The 23,147-nt window shown below is 47.1% G+C and overlaps 1 protein-coding gene across 11 annotated transcripts; it reads right to left on the reverse strand.

Annotated features, from left to right (window-relative positions):
- Nucleotides 1-235: 235 nt before the first annotated feature.
- LOC308674783 (dolichyldiphosphatase 1-like) lies at nucleotides 236-22,000 on the reverse strand. Of its 11 annotated transcripts, XM_081339521.1 has the most exons (23): nucleotides 21,897-22,000; nucleotides 20,634-20,845; nucleotides 20,240-20,447; nucleotides 19,425-19,537; nucleotides 18,815-18,935; nucleotides 17,880-18,016; nucleotides 17,497-17,611; nucleotides 17,101-17,204; nucleotides 16,561-16,676; nucleotides 15,903-15,975; nucleotides 15,542-15,628; nucleotides 14,699-14,797; nucleotides 14,069-14,203; nucleotides 13,796-13,849; nucleotides 12,877-12,993; nucleotides 9,274-9,355; nucleotides 4,595-4,695; nucleotides 4,072-4,156; nucleotides 3,346-3,445; nucleotides 3,023-3,121; nucleotides 2,636-2,764; nucleotides 1,944-2,033; nucleotides 236-1,558 (listed from the first exon to the last, which is right to left on the reverse strand). In XM_081339521.1, the coding sequence occupies exons 2-23, from the start codon at nucleotides 20,727-20,729 to the stop codon at nucleotides 1,522-1,524; spliced, it is 2,298 nt and encodes a 765-aa protein (XP_081195647.1). In that variant the 5' UTR covers nucleotides 20,730-20,845; nucleotides 21,897-22,000; the 3' UTR covers nucleotides 236-1,521. The 11 variants fall into 11 exon arrangements, 8 of the variants coding, with proteins under 8 accessions (XP_081195647.1, XP_081195653.1, XP_081195649.1 ...); XR_014027958.1 differs by lacking the exons at nucleotides 236-1,558; nucleotides 1,944-2,033; nucleotides 2,636-2,764; nucleotides 3,023-3,121; nucleotides 9,274-9,355 and having other exon boundaries at nucleotides 3,348-3,445; XM_081339526.1 differs by lacking the exons at nucleotides 236-1,558; nucleotides 1,944-2,033; nucleotides 2,636-2,764; ... (1 more) ...; nucleotides 3,346-3,445; nucleotides 4,072-4,156 and adding an exon at nucleotides 9,122-9,174 and having other exon boundaries at nucleotides 4,607-4,695.
- Nucleotides 22,001-23,147: the final 1,147 nt, after the last annotated feature.

Genomic DNA, 23,147 nt, shown 5'->3' on the forward strand with positions numbered 1-23,147 from the left:
ACTAAATGGGGAAAAAAATAGTTCTGTAAATGTTTGAAAGTCAGATGCACCCCACCGCCCTGAAGCATCCCAAGCAAGGCTAACTTTTGATCGACACTGGCCACCGCTGCTTCGCTAGCTGAGATTCCCCTCCTGGTTTATGACAGCCCACGATATGATCTCCCCAATCAAGGCTTGCAGAAGTGTCCATCCCGTCCCATTAGCTGGAGGAAACACACATTCCCAGGCGGAACGCGACCATAAAAACATGTTTATTGAGTATTTAAAAGTTTTGAAGGAGTGGCGGGGGGGGGATCATTTTAAACTAGCCTTTTAATTCCACTGGACTACAACCCTCATCGCTCGCCACCAAACATGGGGGGTGTTCCCATTGGTGGGCCTTCCTCAAGCCAGCAAAAACGAGTTTGAGATAAACTCTGGATCGGAGGAGTGGAGAGAAAGGGAAGGAAAGGAGTTACAGTCATGGGAATTGGCACTGAGAAAGACCCCCAGATTTGGTTAAGTAATCTCAGTGCCAGGGTGTGATTAAAAAGAAAAAAAGCATTGTGGATATTTTTTTTTTGCTGCAGCTGTATTGATCAGCACATGCAGATCCTTTAATTAAGGTTGTCGGGTTGCTTTAGTGTGTAGAAAAAGCACTTTTATGCAAAGCAATCTGCAGACTGCTTAAGCCACGAGGTCCAATCTTGCAAACTTTAAGACCTGTGGACTTCAACTCCCAGAATTCCCCAGCCAGCTTTGCTTTGCTGGCTGGGGAATTCTGGGAGTTAAAGTCCACAGGTCTTAAAAGTCACCAAGGTTGGAAAACCCTGGCTTAAACAAAATGCAGAATTCCCCCTCTCTCTTTTTATTAATTTTGCCCCCGACTCTCTTTCAGTGGCAGTGAGCTGGCCGCTCCCCCTGAAAACCAGTCTCAAACCGGCCTCCACCGTTCCCCTTCGGCAAACTGGACAACCCAGGATTATATAAATAGTGCGTGGATTGCATGCTGCAAATTGATTTTTTTTTGTTCATTAAAAAAAGAAATTCAATAGAAAAGTCACAGAGCTGTATCGGGCGTGTCCCCCAAGGCGTATGTGGTCCCTTCCAGGCCCCAACTTAAATATTCACAGGTATAACCTACCAACCGATGTCTGAATCTAGCTCGGCTGAAGTGGATGGACTACGCCCACGGCCCGTTTCGCCCCCTCAGGCCTCTCTGCCCCCATCCGAATTAGCGGTGCCTGTGCCCCCCCTCCCCAAAATTGCTTCCTGGTGCTTCCCAGGGTAGCATCCGGTCTAACGCTATGCGCCTGCGATATATAAATGGGGTTTTGCTCGTGGATGGACTCGGCATGCAGCAGGATTGATCCAGCGCATTGGAAAAGGCCTCTGGGGTCTTCGGTGGTGGTCCCTGCCCGATCGCATCGATCCGTCCCGTAAAAAGGCGCCTTGCTACATCCCCAGAGATCTGCGCAGGTGTCTCCATTCCAGCCTGCCGGGATACAGAACTGCGTAGTCGAACGCCGGAGACGTCGACGCTCATTGTAGCTTTGTGCCCAGCTTACGCTGCCGGTTCCTAGGAGAGAAGCAATGGGACGAGGGTCAAAGGTGTTGGGCCAAACCTAAGCACCGCTGGATGCACCTAGTTTTTAAGAAGAGACTGGGCAACCATTTGTCTGAAACGTTATAGGGTTTCCTGTCTGAGTAGGGGGCTGGGCTAGAAGACCTGGGGGAGGCCCAGCTGGAGGCCTCTTTCGTGTCCCCAGCAGGAGCTGGATCGAAGGACGAGAGCTCACCCCACCGCAGTACTCGGGTCTCAAACACAGGGCTGCTAACCTCCAACCAGGTGGGCCACCGTTCCAGATGGTAAAAGGACAGGAGGGGAAGAATACTTTCAGACATGCACGTTTCTGTTAACGTGACCTTTCCGTGACTACCTCGCAGGGCTGGCGGCTGCTCACCTGGCTTCTGCTCTGCTGACTGTGTATTCGAACCATAAGATATTGGGGATGAGGCTGGTGTCTCGGATTAAGAAAAACTCGGATAACGGCCTTAAAGAGAAAAGGCAGGGAGGTTGAGCAGGGACGGAAGGCAGGAAGGCAAGAGAGGAAAGTAAGTTAGCCAAAATGTAGCCAAATCCTTTAAGTTCTCCCACTGAATCAGCACAAAAATCAGTGCTAGAATTCAAGGTAGAACGTCTATTGTGACGAGCACCAACTGTTCAGCAAGCTTGACAATTCGAGGCTTGAAAGAAGCATCCCACCAAAATCACATTTGTGAGAATCGCTTGAGTTACAAGCATTTGTTTAGTGATGAGTAGTATCTGAAAATAAATCCTCATCTCAGAAAATTCCAGACATGGTGTTCCAAACAAATCAGACCTGGTTTGGGGCCGGATTCTGATAATACCACCTCAAACTGCCTCCCCTTTGAAGGATTCCCTCTGGAAAATGCCAGACTGGGAATGGCTTGGTCCAGGAAGAGGCTGGCACGATCCAGGCAGAAACGGAATGTTCTGGAGTCCCCTGGAATATTCCCACCATTCCCTCGAATGCCCCATTGCTGAGTCAAATAACTTTGCACATCCTCACTATCTACATGGAGAGGCATTTTTAGTTCAGAAGAACTGCGGAGCAGGGAAAGACGCACTTACCATGCAGCTATCCTCGGGAACAAGGGCGTTAGGATTTCCTGCGTGAAGAGAAACCAAAGGCCAGCCATGAAGCTTCCAACAATCCCTCCGTAGACAACTTGACTCCAGGTGTGGTACAGTAAGTAAACCCTACCAAGGGGGGGGAGGGAAAGGGTTATCAAGAAGGAAGGAAGCAAGGGAGCCATTAGCTCTATCTCTCTCCGAAAAGACGAGAGTTTTCAGCAATAACCCCAGCCCTCTTTTTCCCTAGAACGCGCTACAAAGAGCAGCGCTTCCAAACTCGGAAACTTTAAGACTCTGTGGACTTCAACTGCCAGAATTCCCTGGCTGGGGAATTCTGGGAGCCCACAGACCTTGCTCTCACCATCACAAGATGCCCCAACATACCTGCTGCAGGAGACTAGGCAGGCCAAGGTTAAAAGGCAGACAGACAACAGGTGTCTCCACAGCAAGTCCAGGAACCTGGCATTGTTGGTTTGGTGCATCCTAGGAGAGGTGAAACAAGCCTCCTAAGAAGCGGTTAAGAAACACCCCATCCGAGTCCAGAAAGAAAATGCTGGATTATCTGATCCTGTACCAAAAATCCTACTCAATCAAATTTTTCTTCTTCTCCTCATTATTAATAAAGGGCTTCCTTGTGCACCTGTCGATCAAGACACAAACTCCCCCCAAAAAAACAAACCCTTTCCACTCCCAGACTGACAACTCACCTTAAATAAAGAAAGAGGAACGAATAGACAGAGAAGAACCACATAAACTGAGAATGGCTGGAAGGCATGGCGTACTTGGAGTAGACCGACGGGTGGGCTTCTGCGGAGACCAAAAGAAAACAGTGGGAGTCAATCCCATTTGCGGGACGTCACACACCTCTGCTACCAGTCTGACACCAATGTGGCTCTAGCAGACACCCTATAATATAGAATCCTAGGGCTGGAAGGGAGCCTGGAGGTCTTCTAGTCCAACCCCCTGCTCAAGCAGGAGACTCTACACCACTCCAGACAAATGGCTGTCCAGCCTCTTCTTAAAAATCTCCAGTGATGGAGCATCCAAAACTTCTTGTGGCAAGCCGTTCCACTGATGAATTGTTCTCACTGTCAGGAAGTTTCTCCTTAGTTCCAGGTTGCTTCTCTCCTTGATTAGCTTCCATCCATTGCTTCTTGTCCTGCCTTCAGCTGCTTTGGAGTAGAGGTTGACCCCCTTTTTTGTGACAGCCCCTCAAATACTGGAAGACTGCTATCACATCCCCCCTAGACTGGCCATACCCAATTCCTGCAACTGTTCCTTATATGTTTTAGCCTCCAGCCCCTTCATCATCTTTGTTGCTCTTCTCTGCCTCTTTCTGGAGTCTCTGCATCTTTTCCGCGTTTTGGTGACCACAATCACGAGACCACGTTACCTGCATAAACGTGCTGGTGAGTGTGCAACTGGTACTCTACCTGGGCAAGGCCTCTGTTCCTGGACAATGTTCTTGATTAACCAATTTACGCCTTCGTTGAAACACAGCCCTCCCAAGAAAGAGATCTACAAAAGAGATTTAAAATCAGATTAACCATTCGCAAGAGAGCCAATATCATTCACTGTAGTGCTTATTGGCCAAATTTTATCTACTATTTCAGACAATAAATATAAATCAGATCCTCCTCAGGGTTGAGATTAGGGGCGAAGATTGCACAACCGTGTTACTTAACAACAGTCTTGCTTAGCAACAGAAATTTTGGGCTCCACTGTGGTCGTAAGTCAAGGACTATCAGTAGATTATGACCGTCTTAGTTCTTCAAAAAGAACCTGATGCAAAATGATGGCCAACGCCAGCTAAAGAACTGGCAATTGTGGCTTCACATTGTGGTGTGCCTAGTAACACCACCAACCCTTCCAATAGTCCCGTTGACTCCTGAGGCTTGATGTCCATCATTCTGGGGGGCTCTAGACTTGAAGAGAAAACAAACCGGGCTGACTCACCGTGTGTAGCTCTCTCTTAAAAACAATGAGGGTGACGAAGCCCACGATGATGAAGATGGGGCTCAGGCTAAGGTAGGCGAGAAGACGGCCAGTGAAGTCACCTGGGAGACAAAGAAATCAAAGTGTGGAGTCGGAAGTAACTTGCAGCCCACTGGAAGGGCTGCTAGCAACAAGGCTGTTTCATGACCCAACTAGGTAGCCTCATCAGTGTTAGAAGGGAGTGGAGTTAGGAGGACGATGACTGTGGGGTCCTTGGTGCTCTCTGAGCTGGGTGGTTTTCTTGCAGACGTTTCATGATCCAGCTAGGCAAGAACATCAGTGCTAAAAGGGAGCTAGTTTCTACCTACTGCTACATTCCAGCATTGATGAGCTTACCTTGCTGGGTCATGAAATCTCTGCAAGAAAACAACTAACCTCGGAGAGCATCAAGGGCCCCATAGTCCTTCTCCCCCTTTCTCCTCGAACCCCACTCCCTTCTAGCACTGAATTTCTGTCGCTAAGTCACATACATCACTTTTTCCAGAACAGTTGTAACTTTGAGTGCACACTAAACAAACGGTTGGGACTACCTGCCCTTACAAACTCTGTGTCCTGAGAAAAACCAATAGGAAGGCAAGAATTCATACCCAACCCCTCTGCGACTGGGCACCAGCTTCCACCAAGTGCTGACGATCATGGAGTACCACTTTTATTCTCCTAGTTTTTAACTACGGCATGCGAACCGATGTACGGATAAACATGTGAACGGTAACTTTCCTTTACATGTGGGAAGATTTAAAGACAGGCAAAAGTGCAGCTTCCTCCTAAAACCAGTTGAAAAAGTGAGGTTTACCACAGGAGCTTTGCCTCGTACGAAGCGAAGCACGTCAATGAATGGAAAGCAAACCACATCCTTCTTCGCCCAGCCACCAACACCGTTTCCTCTCGGATCTCAGCTTTGGCAGATGCTTCAGAGGTGAGAATTTCAGCCGCTTGGTCAAAATGGTTTAAGATGGCTGGTTCGGCATCAGTGCAGGTAATCCCTGAACTCCTTTCTGGCACTGATATTACCTAGTTTGGGTCATGAAACATCTACAAGAAAACAATCAAGCTTGGAGAATATAAAGGACCCTTCAAATCCGCTTTTGTTTCAAGCTCTGCCAGACAGGTTCTTTCGAGCGGCTGGTTGGGAGGCCCTTAAAAACCCCCTTACATCAACTCAAAACCAGGAGACCCACTAACAGTAACGTTAGGCAAACACATACACAAGGGGTGACAGCCTGCAGGCATTAAGCAGCCCAGCATCATCCAGGAAACAGGAGAGGAGGCCGCTAAACATCAGAGGAGATAAATAATACATGTGCTTTATTGCTACAATGCGCCCATCATCCACAGTGCTGATTGCCTGGAAAGGAAAAACCCGAAGGACGCCAAGACGAAGCTCTGCTTGGAAGTACCACGCCCTGTTACGAAAAACCCTCACTCTGTTCCCAGAGGCCAAGGGCTGATTTGGGGAGCTGACCGAGAAAAACCCACTCTGCGCTGCCTCAGAGGCTAATCCTGTTGTGAGTTGCAAAGACAGATCAGTTCTGCCGTATGAGCTCAAAATTCCCATGACATTTCTTAAGTGAGCCTTGCTCCATTTTACCACCTTTCTAGCTACAGTTGTTAAGTGGATCACTGCAGTGGTTTAGTCACACGGTTGTTAAGTGAATCTGGCTTCCTCACTGACTTTGTCAGAAGCTCGCAAAAGGGGATCACATGACCCCGGGACACTGCGACCGCCATAAATAGGAGTCAGTTGCCAAGCATCTGAATTTTGATCACGTGACCACAGGGATGCTGCAACGGTCGTAAGTGTGAAAAACAGTCATAAGTCACTTTTTTCAGGGCTGTTGTAACTTCGAACAGTCATGAAATGATTATAAGTCGAGAACTCCCTGTATTATATTTTAAAGTCGTTCTGTTTCCATCCATCTTTGACTGTGTTGTGACTTCTCCAAAAGGGTTAATATCTCAAGGAAGGGGAGATATTAGAGTCCCCCTACCCCTCCTCCCTGCCACTTTGCTCTAAAGTTGGCTTCCTCACAAATAAAGCTTAAAGATAAATTGAGAAAAAAGCCTACAAGGCTGGCTGTGTCGTAACTCCCTTGCAACGCAGGTCCGATTTCAGACTTTGCTCTGCTACTGATAAGATAAAGCATGAAGCAAACAAACCTGAATTCAACATTGCAACAGCAGATACGGCTTAATGAAGGCATTAAAACAATGGGGAATTCCAAAAGAAAGAGAAGACAAGCCTGCTTTCTCATAGGCACAAGTATCACTCTTTCTCAATCCTCCAACTCATGGTTGACTGAGAGATGCTCTTCTCTCTGAATTGAAGAGGTTTCTTGGATGAGAAGCAAAACATTTTCAAGGAAACAACTAAGAGCGTCCAGTTGCCTTTTGGAAAAAGCACCTTTGGGGTATTAATGGTACATGGAAGCGAAAACCAAGTTGGCCACTTTGTGGTTCAGGGTGTTGTGTCAACTTGGCCACTCTCTTGAGTGGCCAAGTTGACTCTACCAAGAGTCTTGAAAAGAGGAGGACTCAAATGGATTTGGCTTAAATAATAGAATGAAGGCTATTGCTAAGCACATTGATTTGTGCTTTAGGTTGTAAGCCGCCCTGAGTCTTCGGAGAAGGGCGGAATATAAATGGGATTAAAAAAAAAACATGCAACCAAACCAGGGTGATCTTCAAGCTTTGCCAGTTTGGTTACTTAAGGAGCTCGGATGGGGTTGCGGAATTTGGCCTTTCTTAGCACTTTATATCCAGTTCTTAGCATTTTATAGGGAGCAGGCTGGACATCACAGCCCAGAATTTACTGTCTGGCACAGCACATTAGGTAAGCAAAGTCGCTGGGTTTTGGGAGATCAGCTTGAGGGCTGTGCAAAGCCAGCTTGCACGTTTGGCAAAGAAAACACCTTATCCACTTTTGAGTCCTGGAGGAACTCTTAATTTTTTTATTTGAAATGTTCAGATAGCTGTCCATCTTATAACCAACTCTGTGCAGCTCCCAACAGAAAGCCAAAACAGCATGAAAGCCATTATTTAAAACTGTCAAACTAAACCCATTTAAAATAAACGTTGTAGTATAAGTAAGGAAGCCCCTCCTTGCTTGGAAACTTGCAACGCTGTTTCCAAGACAAAGGGAGGGGTCTCCACCGTGTTATTCCCTGGCTGGGGACCAAGGGTCCTTGCACTGTTTGGCAGCATAAATTGCAAAGTGTGCAAAACTGGGGTCCCTGATGCAATAAGGGCGGGATATAAATGGAATTAAAATAAATAAATAAATAAAGTGCTTTGTCCGGGGGGGGGGGCACAGCCCTGGCTTAATCAAGCCCACCATCACAGCTGAGGGATAAGAGGAGAAGACGGCTCGCAAAAGACCCGGGAAGCAATTGCAATGGAGGGGGGAGAAAGGAGAAAGAAAGGCACCCCCGCCCCAATTTCTAGGCTGTGTACTATCAAGGCAAAGCCCGAGAGGTACCGCGCACGCGCACTACGGCAACCAGCGGCTCCCTATCTGCTAGCAGCAGCGTCGCCGCCCCAATACGCATGCGCGCCCGTCCGCCGCTCATCAATGGCTCACTATTTGGCAGTTCCCGCCTCACGTCCCTCAGGCCTGGCTAAAGCTAAAAACCACCAGCGAAGAAGAAAGCACGCTTTTTACCTGCTGGATACTCGACGTGAGTGAGAGACACCGGATTCCACGGAACAGGGATCGAGCACTCTCCGACTGCGGCCATCTTACCCGGATACCGGGCCGGGCGGCCACAGCCAATCGGCCGGCACACACGGGGCGGGGCGGCCAGCGGGCGTGCCTGCGTGGCCCGCTCGACCAATCGGGTGGCTCGCCAGGTGAGGCCTCCAACCAATCCTCGAATACTACCACACCCCCGCGTCCTGTCCTTCCCTTGGAATCAAACAGCCAATCATAAAGCCCGGTCCTTGGCCGGACCCAGGTATATGAGAAAGCCAATGGCAGGAGAAGCGGGGCGGGGCGGCCGCCGAGGATTGGCTGGTTCTGCACGCCAACTAAGAAGTTGCTCCGCTGGTCCGCCCCTCCCTCGCTGCCTCTTCTCCTGCCTCCTCGCATGCCCCCGCTCAGAGCCAATCAGAACCTCGGGAGAGGATGGCGGGCTGAGGAGCGATTGAATGGGAGCGCCGTGCATTGTGGGACTGGGCTCAGCCTCTATTGTGACTCAGGGCTATCATGGCCAAATGATGGCCTGTGATGTGCTCAGCCATGCCTTATTCTAGATTGTTGAATAAATCACAGCTTGCTAGGCTGAAAGAAACTGCTACGCCCTGTTTACAAACAACAGTGCCAGTGCTTAGGGCACTGCTTCCTAACTTTTGCAACTTTATGACTTCAATTCCCAGAATTCCCTGGTATGAAAGGCTGGCAGGGGAATTCTGGGAGTTGAATCCATACATCTGAAAATTGCCAACCTTATGGTCTACGCAACCCTACATTACTGAATAAACTACAATTCATACCTTTAATAAATTGGGAATAACACGAATAAATCATCACATTCGATAAATATGCCCTGAATAAAATGAAATAAGATCTGTATTAAATGCTGGCTGGGATATAAAGACGGAATATATATAAATAATAAAGTACCGGTAAGTCTTATCTGACTGACCCATCTTTGTCAATTTGAACCGGAGAAAACCTCGGCCACCCTTTGTGTCTTCTCCATCTGGTGTGAATTCATTAAAAGAAATCTGTTCAGACATGAAACAAACATTAAGACCACGAGATTTTAGAGCCAGACATATTTCAAAGCTTTGCAATAACCTAATAACAGCTTAGTGAGTGATTTAAAAAAACCTCCGTTCTTCTAAAGATTAGTTTTTTTGTGCGTTCACATAGCACAAAGACTTCAAGGTTTGTAACAGAGAAGAAAATTAATTTTTCTTGCTTCTTCTCTCTCTTCCGGGCACCATCTGCACAAGATCAATTCCCCGGAGATAGTAAATACAATTAGCAGGCAAAAGCCAAGCCAAACCAGAATGCAGTAGAAGAAAACAAGATGCAGAAACAATAAAAGCAAATTACTTTGGGTGGTTTAGCTATCGTATTATTGACCCCAACTCCTACGGAAATCAGAAACGTTGGTTGTTTACCAGAAGTATTTAGTGCCATTTTTAAAAAATCTTTGCTGAACTAGAGGTCAATCAATCCAGTAAATATACAAATGGAGAAACACGAGAAGTCTCTCTGGAAAATCAAAGTAAGAATTTCATCACCAGCAGCCTGCAGAGACCCGGCAGAGAATAAAATAAAATGGAGAAATTCTGTGTAATGAGATTTGCCTAGCTGTGTTGCACAAATCCAGCCAGTTGGTTTTTGATCCACTACGGGTAGTTCTCAACTTACAACCCTTCATGTAGTGAACATTTGAAGTTACAATGGCACTGAAAAAAGTGACTTTTCACACTTACGTTGCAACATTAAGCAAATCTCCACTTCCATTAAATTGAAAGAGGGGAAAAGGAAAACACTCCAGCCCACCTTAATAGTAAAGGAAATATTTATTTGATTTTTTTTCAGTGCCAAAAGTTCTAATAGGATACAAAAGTTTTAATTGCCAAGGGGATTGAGAGGCATAAGCACATCAATCACGAAGGGGGGGGAGAGAAATAAAGTCCAAGCAAACCAAAATAATGAGGCACAAAAATTACATTCAATTCCTTCCACATTTTCAGGCAATATCCCCCAAAATGGGTTTCCTCCTCTTTTAACAAGGAATTCTCCAGCCAGCAAAGCTGATTACGGAATTCTGGGAGTTGAAGTCCACACATCTTAAAAGTAGCCAAGGCTGAAAAACACTGCTTTAGATGTCGATCAACTACCGTATGTAATTCCCAGAATATTGCTCTTCTCAATCCACCTCACATCCCATGCACTCAGGATGTTCAGGATTTAGCAATATCCAAGGATCACAATCTCCCCACCACCCTGATTTGCAGGCAGGAAAGTCCATTTTTCCCAGGCTGAAAATGTCCAAATCTGTAGGAAAAGGTAGCCATGACAGTCGGGAACTCTACCAGCTGCTCAAAAAATGTCAAGGTCAGTGGTCAATTGTCATACCAAGTGAGGGAAAACGACTTGGGCACAAGAAGCTGTTAGAGTTTTGTGTTCCATTTCCCCCATTTCTGGGAGAAGAATGTGCCTTCAGATTGAAAGAGAAAATTCCCAGTTTTTGAAATATGGCCATGAAGATGCCAGAGAGAAAAATAAAAAAGGAAGTTTGTCTCATCTATGAAAGTGGATAAGCTCTCAAGCTAATTGGGATTTTAGAGTAAAGCATTTCTTGCAAGGCTTCACTGAAACATTTTATCCTTTCCAGAAAGCCAATGAGATCCAGCCTTTCCTCCTTCGTTCCTTCTTCCGTCATTCCCATCTCTCTCTCTCTCTTTCCTTCCTTCCTCCCTCCCTTCTTTCCTCCCTTCCCTTCCCCACCCATCTCCTTCAGAGGATCTTCCATCCGAGACCACCATATGTGTGACAATCTTTACTTTAATATTATTGTTAAATATATTAATTATTACAAGTTTACAGAGTTTTTCAACCTTGCCCACTGGATGGTGAGTGGACTTCAACTCCCAGAATTCCTTAGTCAGCATGCTTTAAGATACATGAACTTCAGTTCCTAGAATTCTCCAGCCAGCATGCTGATTGGAGCTTTCTGGGAGTTGAAGTCCACCCCTCTTCAAGTGGCCAAGGTTGAAGAATGCTGATAAGACACACAATAAAATAAATTCAGTTTAAAAAAAAATAAAACTGAATTTTCCAAATCAAATGAGCAAAAGGTCCCTAGAGCTCAATCAGGTCTCTCCCCACTTGTATTTATTTTCAGCCATCACATTTCACAGGGGAAAAAAGTGTCCTTGTGCACTAATCTCAAAACTGGAATATCCGACAGGGCTCGGCCACAGGTTCTGCAAGTATTAAATAACTAGAAACAGGCAGGGCTGGTTGGCAGAAACTTCCCATCTGGATGATGCTGGACACATCTGGGCCGTTAAATAATCTCTAAATCAGTCTTTTTCAATCGTGGCGATTTTAAGATGGGTGGACTTCAACTTCCAGAATTCCCCAGCCAGCACAGCTGGCTGGGGAATTCTGGGAATTGAAGTCCACCTCTCTTAAAAATTGCCAAGGTTGAGAACCACTGCTCAAAATTGCTTTTAGGTTAGACAATTCAAATAGAGAATGTTTTGCTGCCTTCCGTCTTCGGCTTCCGAAATAGGGAGGCCGGTTGCCTTTAAAAAGGAAAAAAAACCACATCCATTTATAAGCCCCCAACGGTCTTCTCCGAGCAAGAAAGCTTAGTTGAGGCTATCGAAGGAAACACTGTCACTTCCCAGAGTCCCATTGACCTCTGGGATGGTCTCCACGCCTAAGTAGCCGAGCAGGATGTCACTGCGACGCCGTGACAGCTGAAGGACGTCTTCGGCTAACAAGGACACCGTTGTGTACCTTACAATGTCCAGGTCAAACATATCTTTCAGATATTGCATAATCTGATGCTGGAGAAAGAGAGAGATGATTACAGGCAGTCCCCGTCTGACGACCACAATTCGAGCCCCAAACTTCTGTTGCTAAGTGAGACACTTGTTCAGAGAGCTTTGCCCCGTTTTGCAACCTTCCTTGCCCCAGTGGTTAAAGGAATCGCTGCCGTTCTTAAGCTCGCAACCTGGCTGTGAAGTGAACCTGGCTTTGCCAGGATCACGTGACCCAGGGAGACTGCGACCGTCATAAATGTGAGTCAGCTGTCAAGCATCTGAATACAAACCTCCTGACCCTGAGGATGCTGCAATGGTCGTAAGTGTGAAAAACGGTCATAAGTCTCTTTTTTTCAATGCCGCTGTCACTTCGGTCACTAAATGAGCTGTTGTTAAATCCGAGACTCTCTGCCGTAGGCTCTCTACATTCTATGTTGGACACAGTTTGGGGACAACAACCGTTATTCCTTAAGTCACCCACGTCCCCCGGTGGGTGCTAAAGAACAGTCACGCCATAAGGGAAAATATCTGGAGCCTTGGAAATACAACAGCCACTTAATCCTGTCAATCTCCTGACTATATCACATATTAAAGAGAGAGAAAGAGGGACAGATGCCAAGAGCCATTTAAAAACAAAAATCACATAAAGGTTTTTTTCCTCTCTTTTTAAGTGACCGCATATCCTTTGCCCACTCTTCCCGGATTTTTATTTTTTTAAAAAAAAGAGCATTTACCTTGAAAAAGCTGCAGACTTCAAAAAGATGCTGTTTGGGCCCCAGGAAGCCAAAAGCCAGGATGGGGCTGACGTGCTCCGATACGGAGTAAAAATGAGATATAAAACCATCCGGAACCTGAAACCGAAGCGGAGGTTGAGAAGATGGGAGGGTTGCCACTTGCAAACCACACACCACACACAAAAACCGCACACTCTCAGCCAGGAAAGATCGCTATAAAAACACAGAAACCAAGAATATAAATTCTTGGAAAATCCACTGGGGTGTATAAGAGGAGTGCCGAATCCAGATTGCAGAAAACACTTAATCTGGCCCAACTATAGAGAAGCGAATTCAAATTTATTTATTTCTTGAGAAGGAATTTTCTTTGTCAACCAATAAAGATAGTCCTGGAACTGGTTTTGCCAGAAACCAGAAGCCACTGACAGTTTTTATTAAAACTATCATAAAATGAGGTAACACGATTATGGGATGCTGCAAAGGGCCATCAATGGGGCCTCAGAATTGCTGAGCTCCGGGTCCGATTACGTGACTATGGAGGAAGGGTGACCCTCATAATTTCAAATCCCTAAGTAGGTCCATCAGAGCTTCAAATGGTCACTAAGTGAACATCATGTGTCCATGGGATGTGGGGTGGGGGGAGAAGAGCAATATTCTGGGAATTAGTTGATCGACATCTAAAGCAGTGTTTTTCAACCTCGGCTACCTTTAAGATGTGTGGACGAACTATCCGGCAAACTGCCACCTGAAGAGGGCTAGGAAAACCCCTCTAAATAATTTTAACAGACCCTGCAAGGGACGGAGGAGTAGACTAGATGGCCACGAAGGTCCCCTCCCATCCTTTCATCAAATCCCAACTGCAAAGAGGTTTGTAAGGGGAGAAAAAAAATAGAATCGGGATTGGGTCATTCTCACGTACCATCAGAAGCCGCCTCTTCGCCTTCAGAACTGACCAGCAGGCGGTCGCAAGAGCCTGCAATGAAAGACAAGAACAGGTAAACCTGCTTGGTTGGTTTTCCCCTCACTGGAAAGTTCCAGAAGACCGGAAAGGTAGGAGGTCCTCCCTAAAACCGAACCCTCCCTAGTTCCTGTGCCTAAACCAGGCTGGCCTGGGGCTATCGGCCACTCTGCCTCCGTAACTCCGAAGAGCCTGTTCGTCTCCAGACCCCACCCCCCACCCACGGAAATGCACCGTCTCCTTGAAGCTGTCGGAGAGCCAGCGGTTGCGCAGGATGGCCAGAACGGAGGAGGGAGGGTTCTCCAGGTCTTCTAAAGCATCCATGAGGATGAAGTCCAAGGCGATGTCAAAGAAATTCATGCAGACCACCTGAGAGACGGTCAAAAGGAAACAATCCATGTTTATTCACCCAAATCGCAGCAAACCTCCCTAATTCTGCCGCCTGCAGGATCCAACCGGTTTTAGTTTGATTGATCGTATTGGTATTGTTCCCCCTCCTCTAATTGGAGGGGGGTGCTGGATTAAGGTCGGGCAAATAAATCAGTGAGAAACTTGATCCCAAAGCTGAAAACCTGGATGGAGACAAAGATCTGCCTGTGAAGGTTTCAAACGGACAAAGATTTCTTATTTAGTCAATCTGGGGTGTTGCCACCAGAAAGGCCCTGCCTTGCTACCGCAGGTGGTCCTCATTAGTGACCACAATTGGCACCAGCAACTCCATCATTAAGCAAAGCAGGTGCTAAGTGCTTTTCAGACCCGCGAAAGGCATACATGCAAACTTCATCCTCGCTAGACGACACAGTCACTAAATGAGGAGTGTGTGCACCCCTGAGTCAGGCTTTTTGTAAGACGACCAACACTCACCCCTCGGCCTTCCAGTTCCTTCTCTGTGGTTGGCCAAGTCTCCTGTCTCAGCGTGTAGAGCAGCATCTCCTTGTAGCTTTCAAGGAAACCCTTTGTGTTCTGGAAGAGCAGAAATCAGAGGAAACCAGCCCAAAATTCAGGTGAAACCAGCCAGACTTGCTTCTTGCTTCTCAATCAGTTCCATGAGGTTTCCTCAAATCTAGTTTGCTTAGTTAACCCTGATCTCTCAGAGACACTCCCGCCCAAGGCTTTTGTTTGGGGCAGGTCCTCAGAAGATCTTTGGTAGACCACTAGAAGATCTCAAGATGATGATGATGATGATGATGATGATGATTTGGATTTATATACCGCCTCTCTCCCGAAGGACTCGGGGCGGTGTACAGGGCAATTAAAACACTATATACAACACATAATATACAAAAATTAAAATAAATTAAACCAAGTAGCCCTAAACAATAAAACACGTTCTAAAATTTAAAATCTAAAATCTAAAATCCCAGTCCCTCAGTCCAGGCCAACAAGTTCAAATACTCAAGTCTTCAGGTCGCGGCGAAAAGAGCGAAGGTCGGGAGCCATCCGGAGCTCAACAGGGAGCTGGTTCCAGAGGGCAGGCGCACCCACAGAGAATGCTACCACAGATAGCATTCTTACTCCTTATCCCAACCCGAATGGTGCCAACACAACTTTCTTTAGCTAGAGACTTCCAGATGTTACTGCGAAAGCAGTTGTCACACTACACTGAGCAGACCCTGTGGTAGATCCCAACCAACCTCCATGGAGATCCGTTATCTTCTCCCCCGCCCCCCAGCACAATCACAGAGCCCTTTCATGGCTGGTCCTTACCTTCTCGGCCTTGGTCATCAGCCCCATCACCATGCGCTTGCCCACCTCCCCAAAAAACGTCTGGTTGTTCTCCACCAGCAGCAGTTCCTGTGAAGAGATCAGCCCGTTGGAAACCACGGTTTCCTGGATGAGAGTTGAAGTTCAGCACGTACTCACATGGAGGTCCATTGTGGCTTGTCAAGCAAGCCAGTTCTTTCTGGACCAGACGCAGCAGTAAAGCCAACTTCCTTCCACCCCACAATTGCCATTCCTCAGATTGAAGGACTCCAGAAAGAACAGGCATCAGGGTAGAGTTGGCCCAAGCCTTGAGGGACAACCACCTTCAAGAGAGGACGAAGTTCCAGGGACTCCAGGCACCCACCTGAAAAGCTTGTCTGATGCAGTGAAGCTTTGCCAGAAAATCATCATCACTGTAGCACCCCAAAAGCTCTGTGCTGGAAGAGGAGGCAGTTAGGGGGTGGGGTGGTAGGACAGAGAACATCTAGGCCAGTTTTACCACCCTGATGCCCCCACCCACCCCACCCCACCCACCCCAACCTTGAAATTAAAAATTCTGAAAGATGAAAGCCTGGGAATCTAAGATGCATTACAGACTCCTGGAACAGGGAACCAGCTAATTCCCAGGGTTGCCCTTAACATCATTTCGGACAACCAAAGGCTACAGTTGGCAGACCCTTTATCATCATATCTCAGAATTATACCTCAGAATTCTCTATCAGCTCAATCAAGAACTGGGAACTTTGAGAACTGTGATTTGAGCATTCTCCAACTATCTCAGGATTTCAACTCCCGGAATTCTCTACCTACAGAACCAAGAGCTAAAAACTCTGCCCTTTATACATCTGGAAGTCTCTAGCTAAAGAAAGTTGTGTTGGCACCATTCGGTTTGGGATAAGGAGTAGGAATGAGGAAGAGGCTAAAACCTCTCCATGAAGATCTAAAGGTCCATCAGGTCCATAATGACCTTGATGCCAGCATGAGAAGATAAATATCCTAAGGCCCGCTTGCCCCGAGCTCACCGGAAGGTCCTGCACGAAACCAATCCATCCTTCACCAGCCGCAACGCTTCTTCGTAGGCAACAGCTGGCTTAGAAGGCTGGAATGGCATCTTCTCAATTTCCAGGGAGTCAAAGATCTGAGAGCAAAGCAGAAACCACAAAAGGATTTCTTAAACATTAGAGGTCCCCAAGAGGCTCATCAAAGACACACCTCAATTATAGACCGAGCAGAAAGAGTTTATCATTTGTAGCCTTGACTTCTACATAGACATTTCGTGCGGGACAGCCCTAGGAGACTGCTCGGGGTCACGTGATCCCTTTTGCAACCTTCCGACAAGCAAATCAATGGAGAAGCCAGATTCACTTAACAACCCTGTTACTAATATAACTAGTGCAGTGATTCGCTTATGAACTGTGGCAAGTAAAATGGGGCAAAATTCACTTAACAAATGTCTCGCTTAGCAACAGAAATTTTGGACTCAATGGTGGTCGTTAGGTTGAGGGTTTACCTGCATAATGAATGAATAAACAAGGCAAAGCACTGTGCGAGGTTCAAATTACCTCCGCGGCCGAGAAAAAGGATTCCTCGGAGGTCACACTATCTGCCTCCTCATCTTGCTGGCGCCTTAGAGACTGCTCCGTCAGTGGGAACATCAGAGTTTGCTCTGAGAAAGAGGAAAGGTTTTAGAGGTATAGTGGTGATTTATTTGGATTCCAGGCAGCATAAAACCGGGAACGTAACAGCCCTTCTGAGACACAGACCAACATTTTAGAAACCATCTTGGTACAATAAAACACAGCGAAAATAAAACGGTTAACCTACAATTACAACGTCAGGGTCAAAGCCGGGGAGGGACCAATACAATGGCAGCCGATCTGACCATGGTTTGGAGAGCCCTGGTCTTGAGCTAGGACAAGCCCACTTTCTCCCAGCATTAGCAAACCGGCTCGGCTCACCTAAATCAAGCAGGAGGCTGTCGGCCGACAGAGAGGACCCAAACTCCTCCTGCAGGTTATACGCCCGGTACAGGAGCAATTCCAGCTTGTCTGCAAATTCTTTTTTCTGAGATTCCTGCTTCAGAGAGACAAACACGGCTGCATCTGACATAAAATGAGGATCAGGTACCGAAGAACCAGAATCCCGAACTGGCTTCTTAAACCTCTGTTAATGTAGCTTTACAACAAAGCGAAATTTGCCCATTCCTGAATAGTTTCCCCAGCCCATCTGCCAGGAAATAACCCCGAAAATAACCCCAAAACAACTTGGGGAGTGTGTGCGTGAAGCCCCCTCAAAGGGGATTCCGGATTTTACCAGCTCTGGGGCACCGGAGGGACTGTACCTCACAGAGGTCTTCAGGCAGCAGCAGATCCTCCTCCCTGGGCACGATCCAAGAGGCCGAGAGGCTGGGGGGGTCCCTCTGACGGACCGTCAAGGCCTGCTCCCACTTCTGCAGCGCCTCTTCAAACAGCTCCATGCCTGCCAAGGAAGAGAGACCCCCAGATGAGCAGCAACAACCAGAGTTGAGCCTCCTCTTGGCAACCTGCATCCCACTAAGCTGATGCCTGCTAGGCTGGGGATTCTGGGAGCTGAAGACGCCCCCATGCTGGCTGGGGAGTTCTGGGAGTTGAAGTCAACACATCTTGGCAAGATTGAGAAATACTGATCTTGCTAAATCAAGGAAATTTCTATTTCCTTTGTGGTGGCATTATTATTATTATTATTATTATTATTATTATTATTATTATTATTATTATTATTATTATTATTGATGTCTATGCTGCCCAGCTCACTAATACAGCGACTGGGCAGCTTACAATATAATAAAAATTAAAAAGTGCAAACAAACAAAGAAAATAGATTTTCAAAAATAGTTTTATTATACACATGATTTTGTGTTGTTTTATTCCTTTTAATATTGCAAGCCAGCCAGAGTCACCTTGCGGTGAGATGGGTGGCAAACAAAATGTAATAAATAAAAAAACATTATAAATTAAAATTAATCTTCTATGTTTCCTACAGACCGAATTAACACAGTACACTAACTTTCAAGCTGTGTTCACATGCTACAATGAACCATCGAGTGTCTGATGACCTTTTAGGGTCACATGCTATGATCAGCAAACTAAGGCAACTCCGTAAACCCTCATTGCATGGTTGATGGGAAAGGGGGCTGCCCAAATGCCACCGAGGAGCACTGAGCACACGCACCCAACTCAAGAAACAATCTCAGCTCGGGGAAAGGTGTGATGCTCATTTGCATAGCAACCCCTTTACCTTGAAAGTAAAGGTTTTCCGCGCTACAGTCGCCAGCAGCGCCCGGATCTTCTCCCCCCAGGTGGGCTTCCCAGGGGCCCGCAGAAGCTGGGGTGGGGCTGGGGGAGTTGACGACCGCCATCTGGAATGAAAACCAGGCAGATCCCAGGGAAATATGAATATCGGCTGTCAATCACCTCAAATGCACTAGTAAATGACCTCAACTGCAAATTTCTGTTGTTAAGCAACACAGTTGTTAAGTGAGCTTTGCCCCATTTTACAACCTTCCTTGCCACAATTGTTAAGTGAATCACTGCAGTTGTTAAGTTAGTAACAAGGTTGCTAAGTGAATCCGGCTTCCCCATTGGCTTGGCCTGGTCGCAAATGGGGATCACCTGACACCCACCCACCCACCCCCGGGTGCTGCAACCGTCATAAAGGTGAAGTGCCTAAATTTTGATCACGTGACCAAGGGGATGTTGCAAAGGTCATAACTGTGAAAAACAGTCCTAAGTGGAAGTTGTAAAACTCTGAATGGTCACTAAACGAAGTAAGTCGAGGACTGCCTGTAGCACCTGCTTCCCCCCCCCACCCTGGGGGGCTCAAGGGCCCCTCCCCGCGCGTCTCTTACGGAGGCCAGGCTGTGCGAAGAGCTGGAATGCTTGCTGGGCTCCAGGGAGGAGATCCCGCTCAGTGTGTCGTTGCTCTTGCTGCTGGGACTCTGCAGCCGACGGCCGGAATAACCTGAAATTAGAGAAAAAATGCAAGTAAATGAGGGGGAAAGAATAGAATTTTCGGCGTCCGTTGTAAATTCAAACCGTCGCTAAGCAACCGGTCATAAGTTGAGAACTGTTCAAGCTAGTAAAACAGTCCATGTCTGATGTCATAATGTGAAATCACTACCCCAATGTATGTGGACTCCTATATAAAGCCATACTTTTTTCTCTTTCTGTTTGATCCATTTTAATTACCTGATCATTAAACAAAGCTACAGATTCTGGGCTGCAAACAGAATTAAAAAAGACCATTTTAATTACTCAATGCTGAGGCCCCAATAAAACTTGCATTCACCTCTCAAGCACCCCATAACGGCTCTGTCTACATCCTGCAGTAGCTAACAAGACCCCTAATTTTATTCTTATTATCACTGGATATAGGCAGCTCTATTCCCACTATAGGCATGAAAGCCTGCTGGGTGACTATGGGCCAATCACCCAGAGACGGTGAGTTCTAGTCCCACCTTTGCCATGAAGGCCAATTGGGTAACTTTGGGCCAGTCACTCTCCCTCAGCCAGAACCACCTCACAGGGCTGTTGTTCTGGGGCAAATAGGAAGGAACATTAGGTATGTTTGCCAACTTGAATTATTTAATAAAGGTTGAATATGAATGAATAAGAAATAAGAAATAAATTTATCAATCAAAAAGCAAGCTTTGATCACAATCACCTTTTTTCACCGAGGGGGCCCGGCGGGTGGGCAAGATGGGCACCGGAACCACCGCAGGCTTGGCGCTGGACTTCTCTGGGGCAATTCGTTTCTTCCGCCGTCGCCGCTTCAACTGGTGGGCCGTCAAGGCCAAAGCTACCGTCCCAAGAGCCGTGGCAAAGAGCACCTTCCGGAGGCCGGGCGTGACCCTCAGCGCGGAGAAGGCCGACTTCAAGAGCAGGAGGAAGCAAGACAACACAACGTTACCATCTGACATCCCTCTGGACTTCGGTATGGCATGCAGAATCACGCGAGGTTCCTTACACAAGCCAACACCATGCGCTTCAGCTAGCCTGCTAAGCTGTAAATCATTGCTAAGAATCTCTGCACGCTCTAAATGTTTTCTTTCGTTTACCTGCCCAAACGTGGTGTAAAGGAACACGGGGATCTCTGCTATGGTCATAGCCAAAGCCTGGATAATGGACATGCCCTCCGTCCTCTGAAACGCCATGTTGGAAAAGTGCTCGGGTTGTGCAAACAGGCGTTGCGAACGAGGTTGTGCTGTTCACACGGCGGTCCAGCGTCAGGCAGGATCCAACCATCAGCCTTTGGAAGTGCATCTATTTCCTGGAGCAGAGACAAAAAAAAAAGTTGGAAAAATGGTGGGAAACTCAGAGAGAACAAGCCAGAAAACATATATGGAAAAGACTCGCTTAGATCACACAGCCTAATATAATCTTAGATAACTTCAAACCTATATAATATAAGAACACAATTCTTGTAATGGGGTTTTAATGTGCTATCATTGCATCCCTTAATTGCAAAATTATTACTTTGTATTTGGGGGAACTTCATCACTTTTTTTCCCAATTGTTAAAGTGAAGCTTGGTGTGTAACTCAAGGAGTTTTCGATGCAAAACTGCCACTCAAGATATCAAAATTATACTGGTTAGGATTTTTTCCTCCAGAATATTTTTCTTTAGGAGTTTTTTCCCCTCCTGGCTGGGAAGCCGGAGCAAACTGATGATCTTAAGAGACCTGCCACATGCAATTCAAAGATACAGTGCCTCTGGAAGCTCTCCTTGAACCCCATGCTCTCCATAAACACAGTCAGGAATTCGGGATTGCAATAACTGCCTTGCCCCTTATTATAGATCAATTTTTAGATCTAGCCTTTGGCAAATACCCCACACCCAGACGCTTCCTCCCCATGCACCGCCAAAGCCATTTAATTTCTGTTAATTTCTCCAAACCTCTCCCCTCCCTTCACCTTGTAAAACCAGGCTTGAAGCATCCAACCTATACAGAAATGGCATTCCAGGTAGACTGCTCCTGAACCTGGAGGCTCCAATTTACCGTTTCCCAGGCTAGGAAAGGCATTCCCCCCCCTCCCAGAGGTTTGCATGTACTGAGATCGGCTTGCACTCGCGAAACCGGCTGGTGCTGCGTCCTACGTGGGTTTTGCACATCATTCTCTTTGCTATCCTGTCGCCCGCCTGTCAGCAAACCCGCTGGGCGTGCTTAAATTATTAAGCAGTTGTCAAAATCCAAGGCGCCTCTTTGGGAGAGATCCACTTTCCCAGCCCCGGCAGAAAGCCGGCTATGCAAAACCATCTCCATCTTAAAACATTGTTTCCCCCCCCCAATCCATAATGGAACAGTCCGCCGCCCGTCTCACCTAAGCCAGGTAGCCAATACCATTCTCCTAATCGAGGGGAGCTCTCACCATACCGCTCCGCTCGCCATGGCTGCAGAAGGACAGCGTCTCCTTCCCGGTTCGATCGCAGCCGCGCAGACTACCCTGTCTAATCTCCGCCTAGCGAGGAGACCGCAGACTGGCAGCCATCTCAACCAATTAAAACGGCAGCCCGTCCCAGAGCGCCCCAATAGCCACTCTTTCGTCGCTTACTTACCGCAAAAGAATCTAGGGCTAGGTTGAACCACCAAAGCCGCCTCCTTGTTTTCCAAGGGGAAAGGAGGCGTTCTTTAGAGCTGATTGGCTCCTGAGCGACGTGGAAGCGGAGGGGCGGGGCTCTTCTTAAAGGGGGATTGCCTTCTGTATTTGCCTTTTAGGGAAATGAAATAAAAACAGGGACTAGAAACGTGCACCGCGTCTCAGCCCTTCTCTTTTCCGTCCATATTTGAATGAGAATTTATATCCTGTTTTGAACGCTGTAATAATTGCAATTTAAATTAGAATAGGAATAAAAGGTTTTATCTCTGGCTTCCTACAACGCAAACCAGACCCACCAGACCCGATAAACTGATTGACTATTACATTTGTAAGAGGCACAAGCCTGGAATCTGAAAGCGGTGACGATACATTAAATCTGGTTTTAGCTGGTGAATCTAAATCTGTCTCTAGGCAAGAGTGCCAAGCAGGTTCCCACGGCCCCGCTTCCTTTGCAACCGGAGGGTGACCCTAATCATCCTTGTGGCAGAGAAGAGCAGGAAGGATGGTTAGGGGGCCAGAAGCTAAAATGTATAAAGAGCGGTTGAAGGAACTGGGCACGTCTAGGCTAAGGAAAAGAAGGACTAGGGGTGCACAAGAGCAGTCTCCCAATATTTGAGGGGCTGCCACAAACTGCTCTCCAAAGCATCTAACGGAAGACAAGAAGCAATGGATGGAAACTAATAGAGAAGCAACCTGGAATTAAAGTAATCGGTGGAAGAGCTTGCCTCCAGAACTTGTGGGTGTTCCATCACTGGAGGCTTTCAAAGGGAGTGGACAACCCTTTATCTGAAATGGTCTCCTGTTGGAGCAGGAGCTTGGGCTAGATGACCTCTGAGATCCCTTCCAAACTCTGTTATTTTATTAGTTTCTATGCTACTCCGGGGATGCTTTCCCCGCGGGTGCCCGGCGGAGCAACCGGTGCGCAAAAACGCGGCGCTTTTACGCGCGGCGCTGGAGCGCTCCGGCCGGGCCGGC

The sequence above is a fragment of the Vipera berus genome (genome assembly GCF_964194415.1).
Source record: "Vipera berus genome assembly, chromosome: 15".
Taxonomy (NCBI): Eukaryota; Metazoa; Chordata; class Lepidosauria; order Squamata; family Viperidae; genus Vipera; species Vipera berus.

Coding starts and splice junctions, on each gene's coding strand:
- LOC308674783 (XM_081339521.1), bottom strand. CDS start 20,729: ATGGCGTTTCAGAGGACGGAGGGCATGTCCATTATCCAGGCTTTGGCT. Junction 14,204..14,698: donor AGGAACTGGAAGGCCGAGGG/GTGAGTGTTGGT, acceptor ACCGTCTCTCAG/GTGGTCTGCATGAATTTCTT. Junction 13,850..14,068: donor CCGACAGCTTCAAGGAGACG/GTGCATTTCCGT, acceptor CTTTCATTGCAG/GCTCTTGCGACCGCCTGCTG.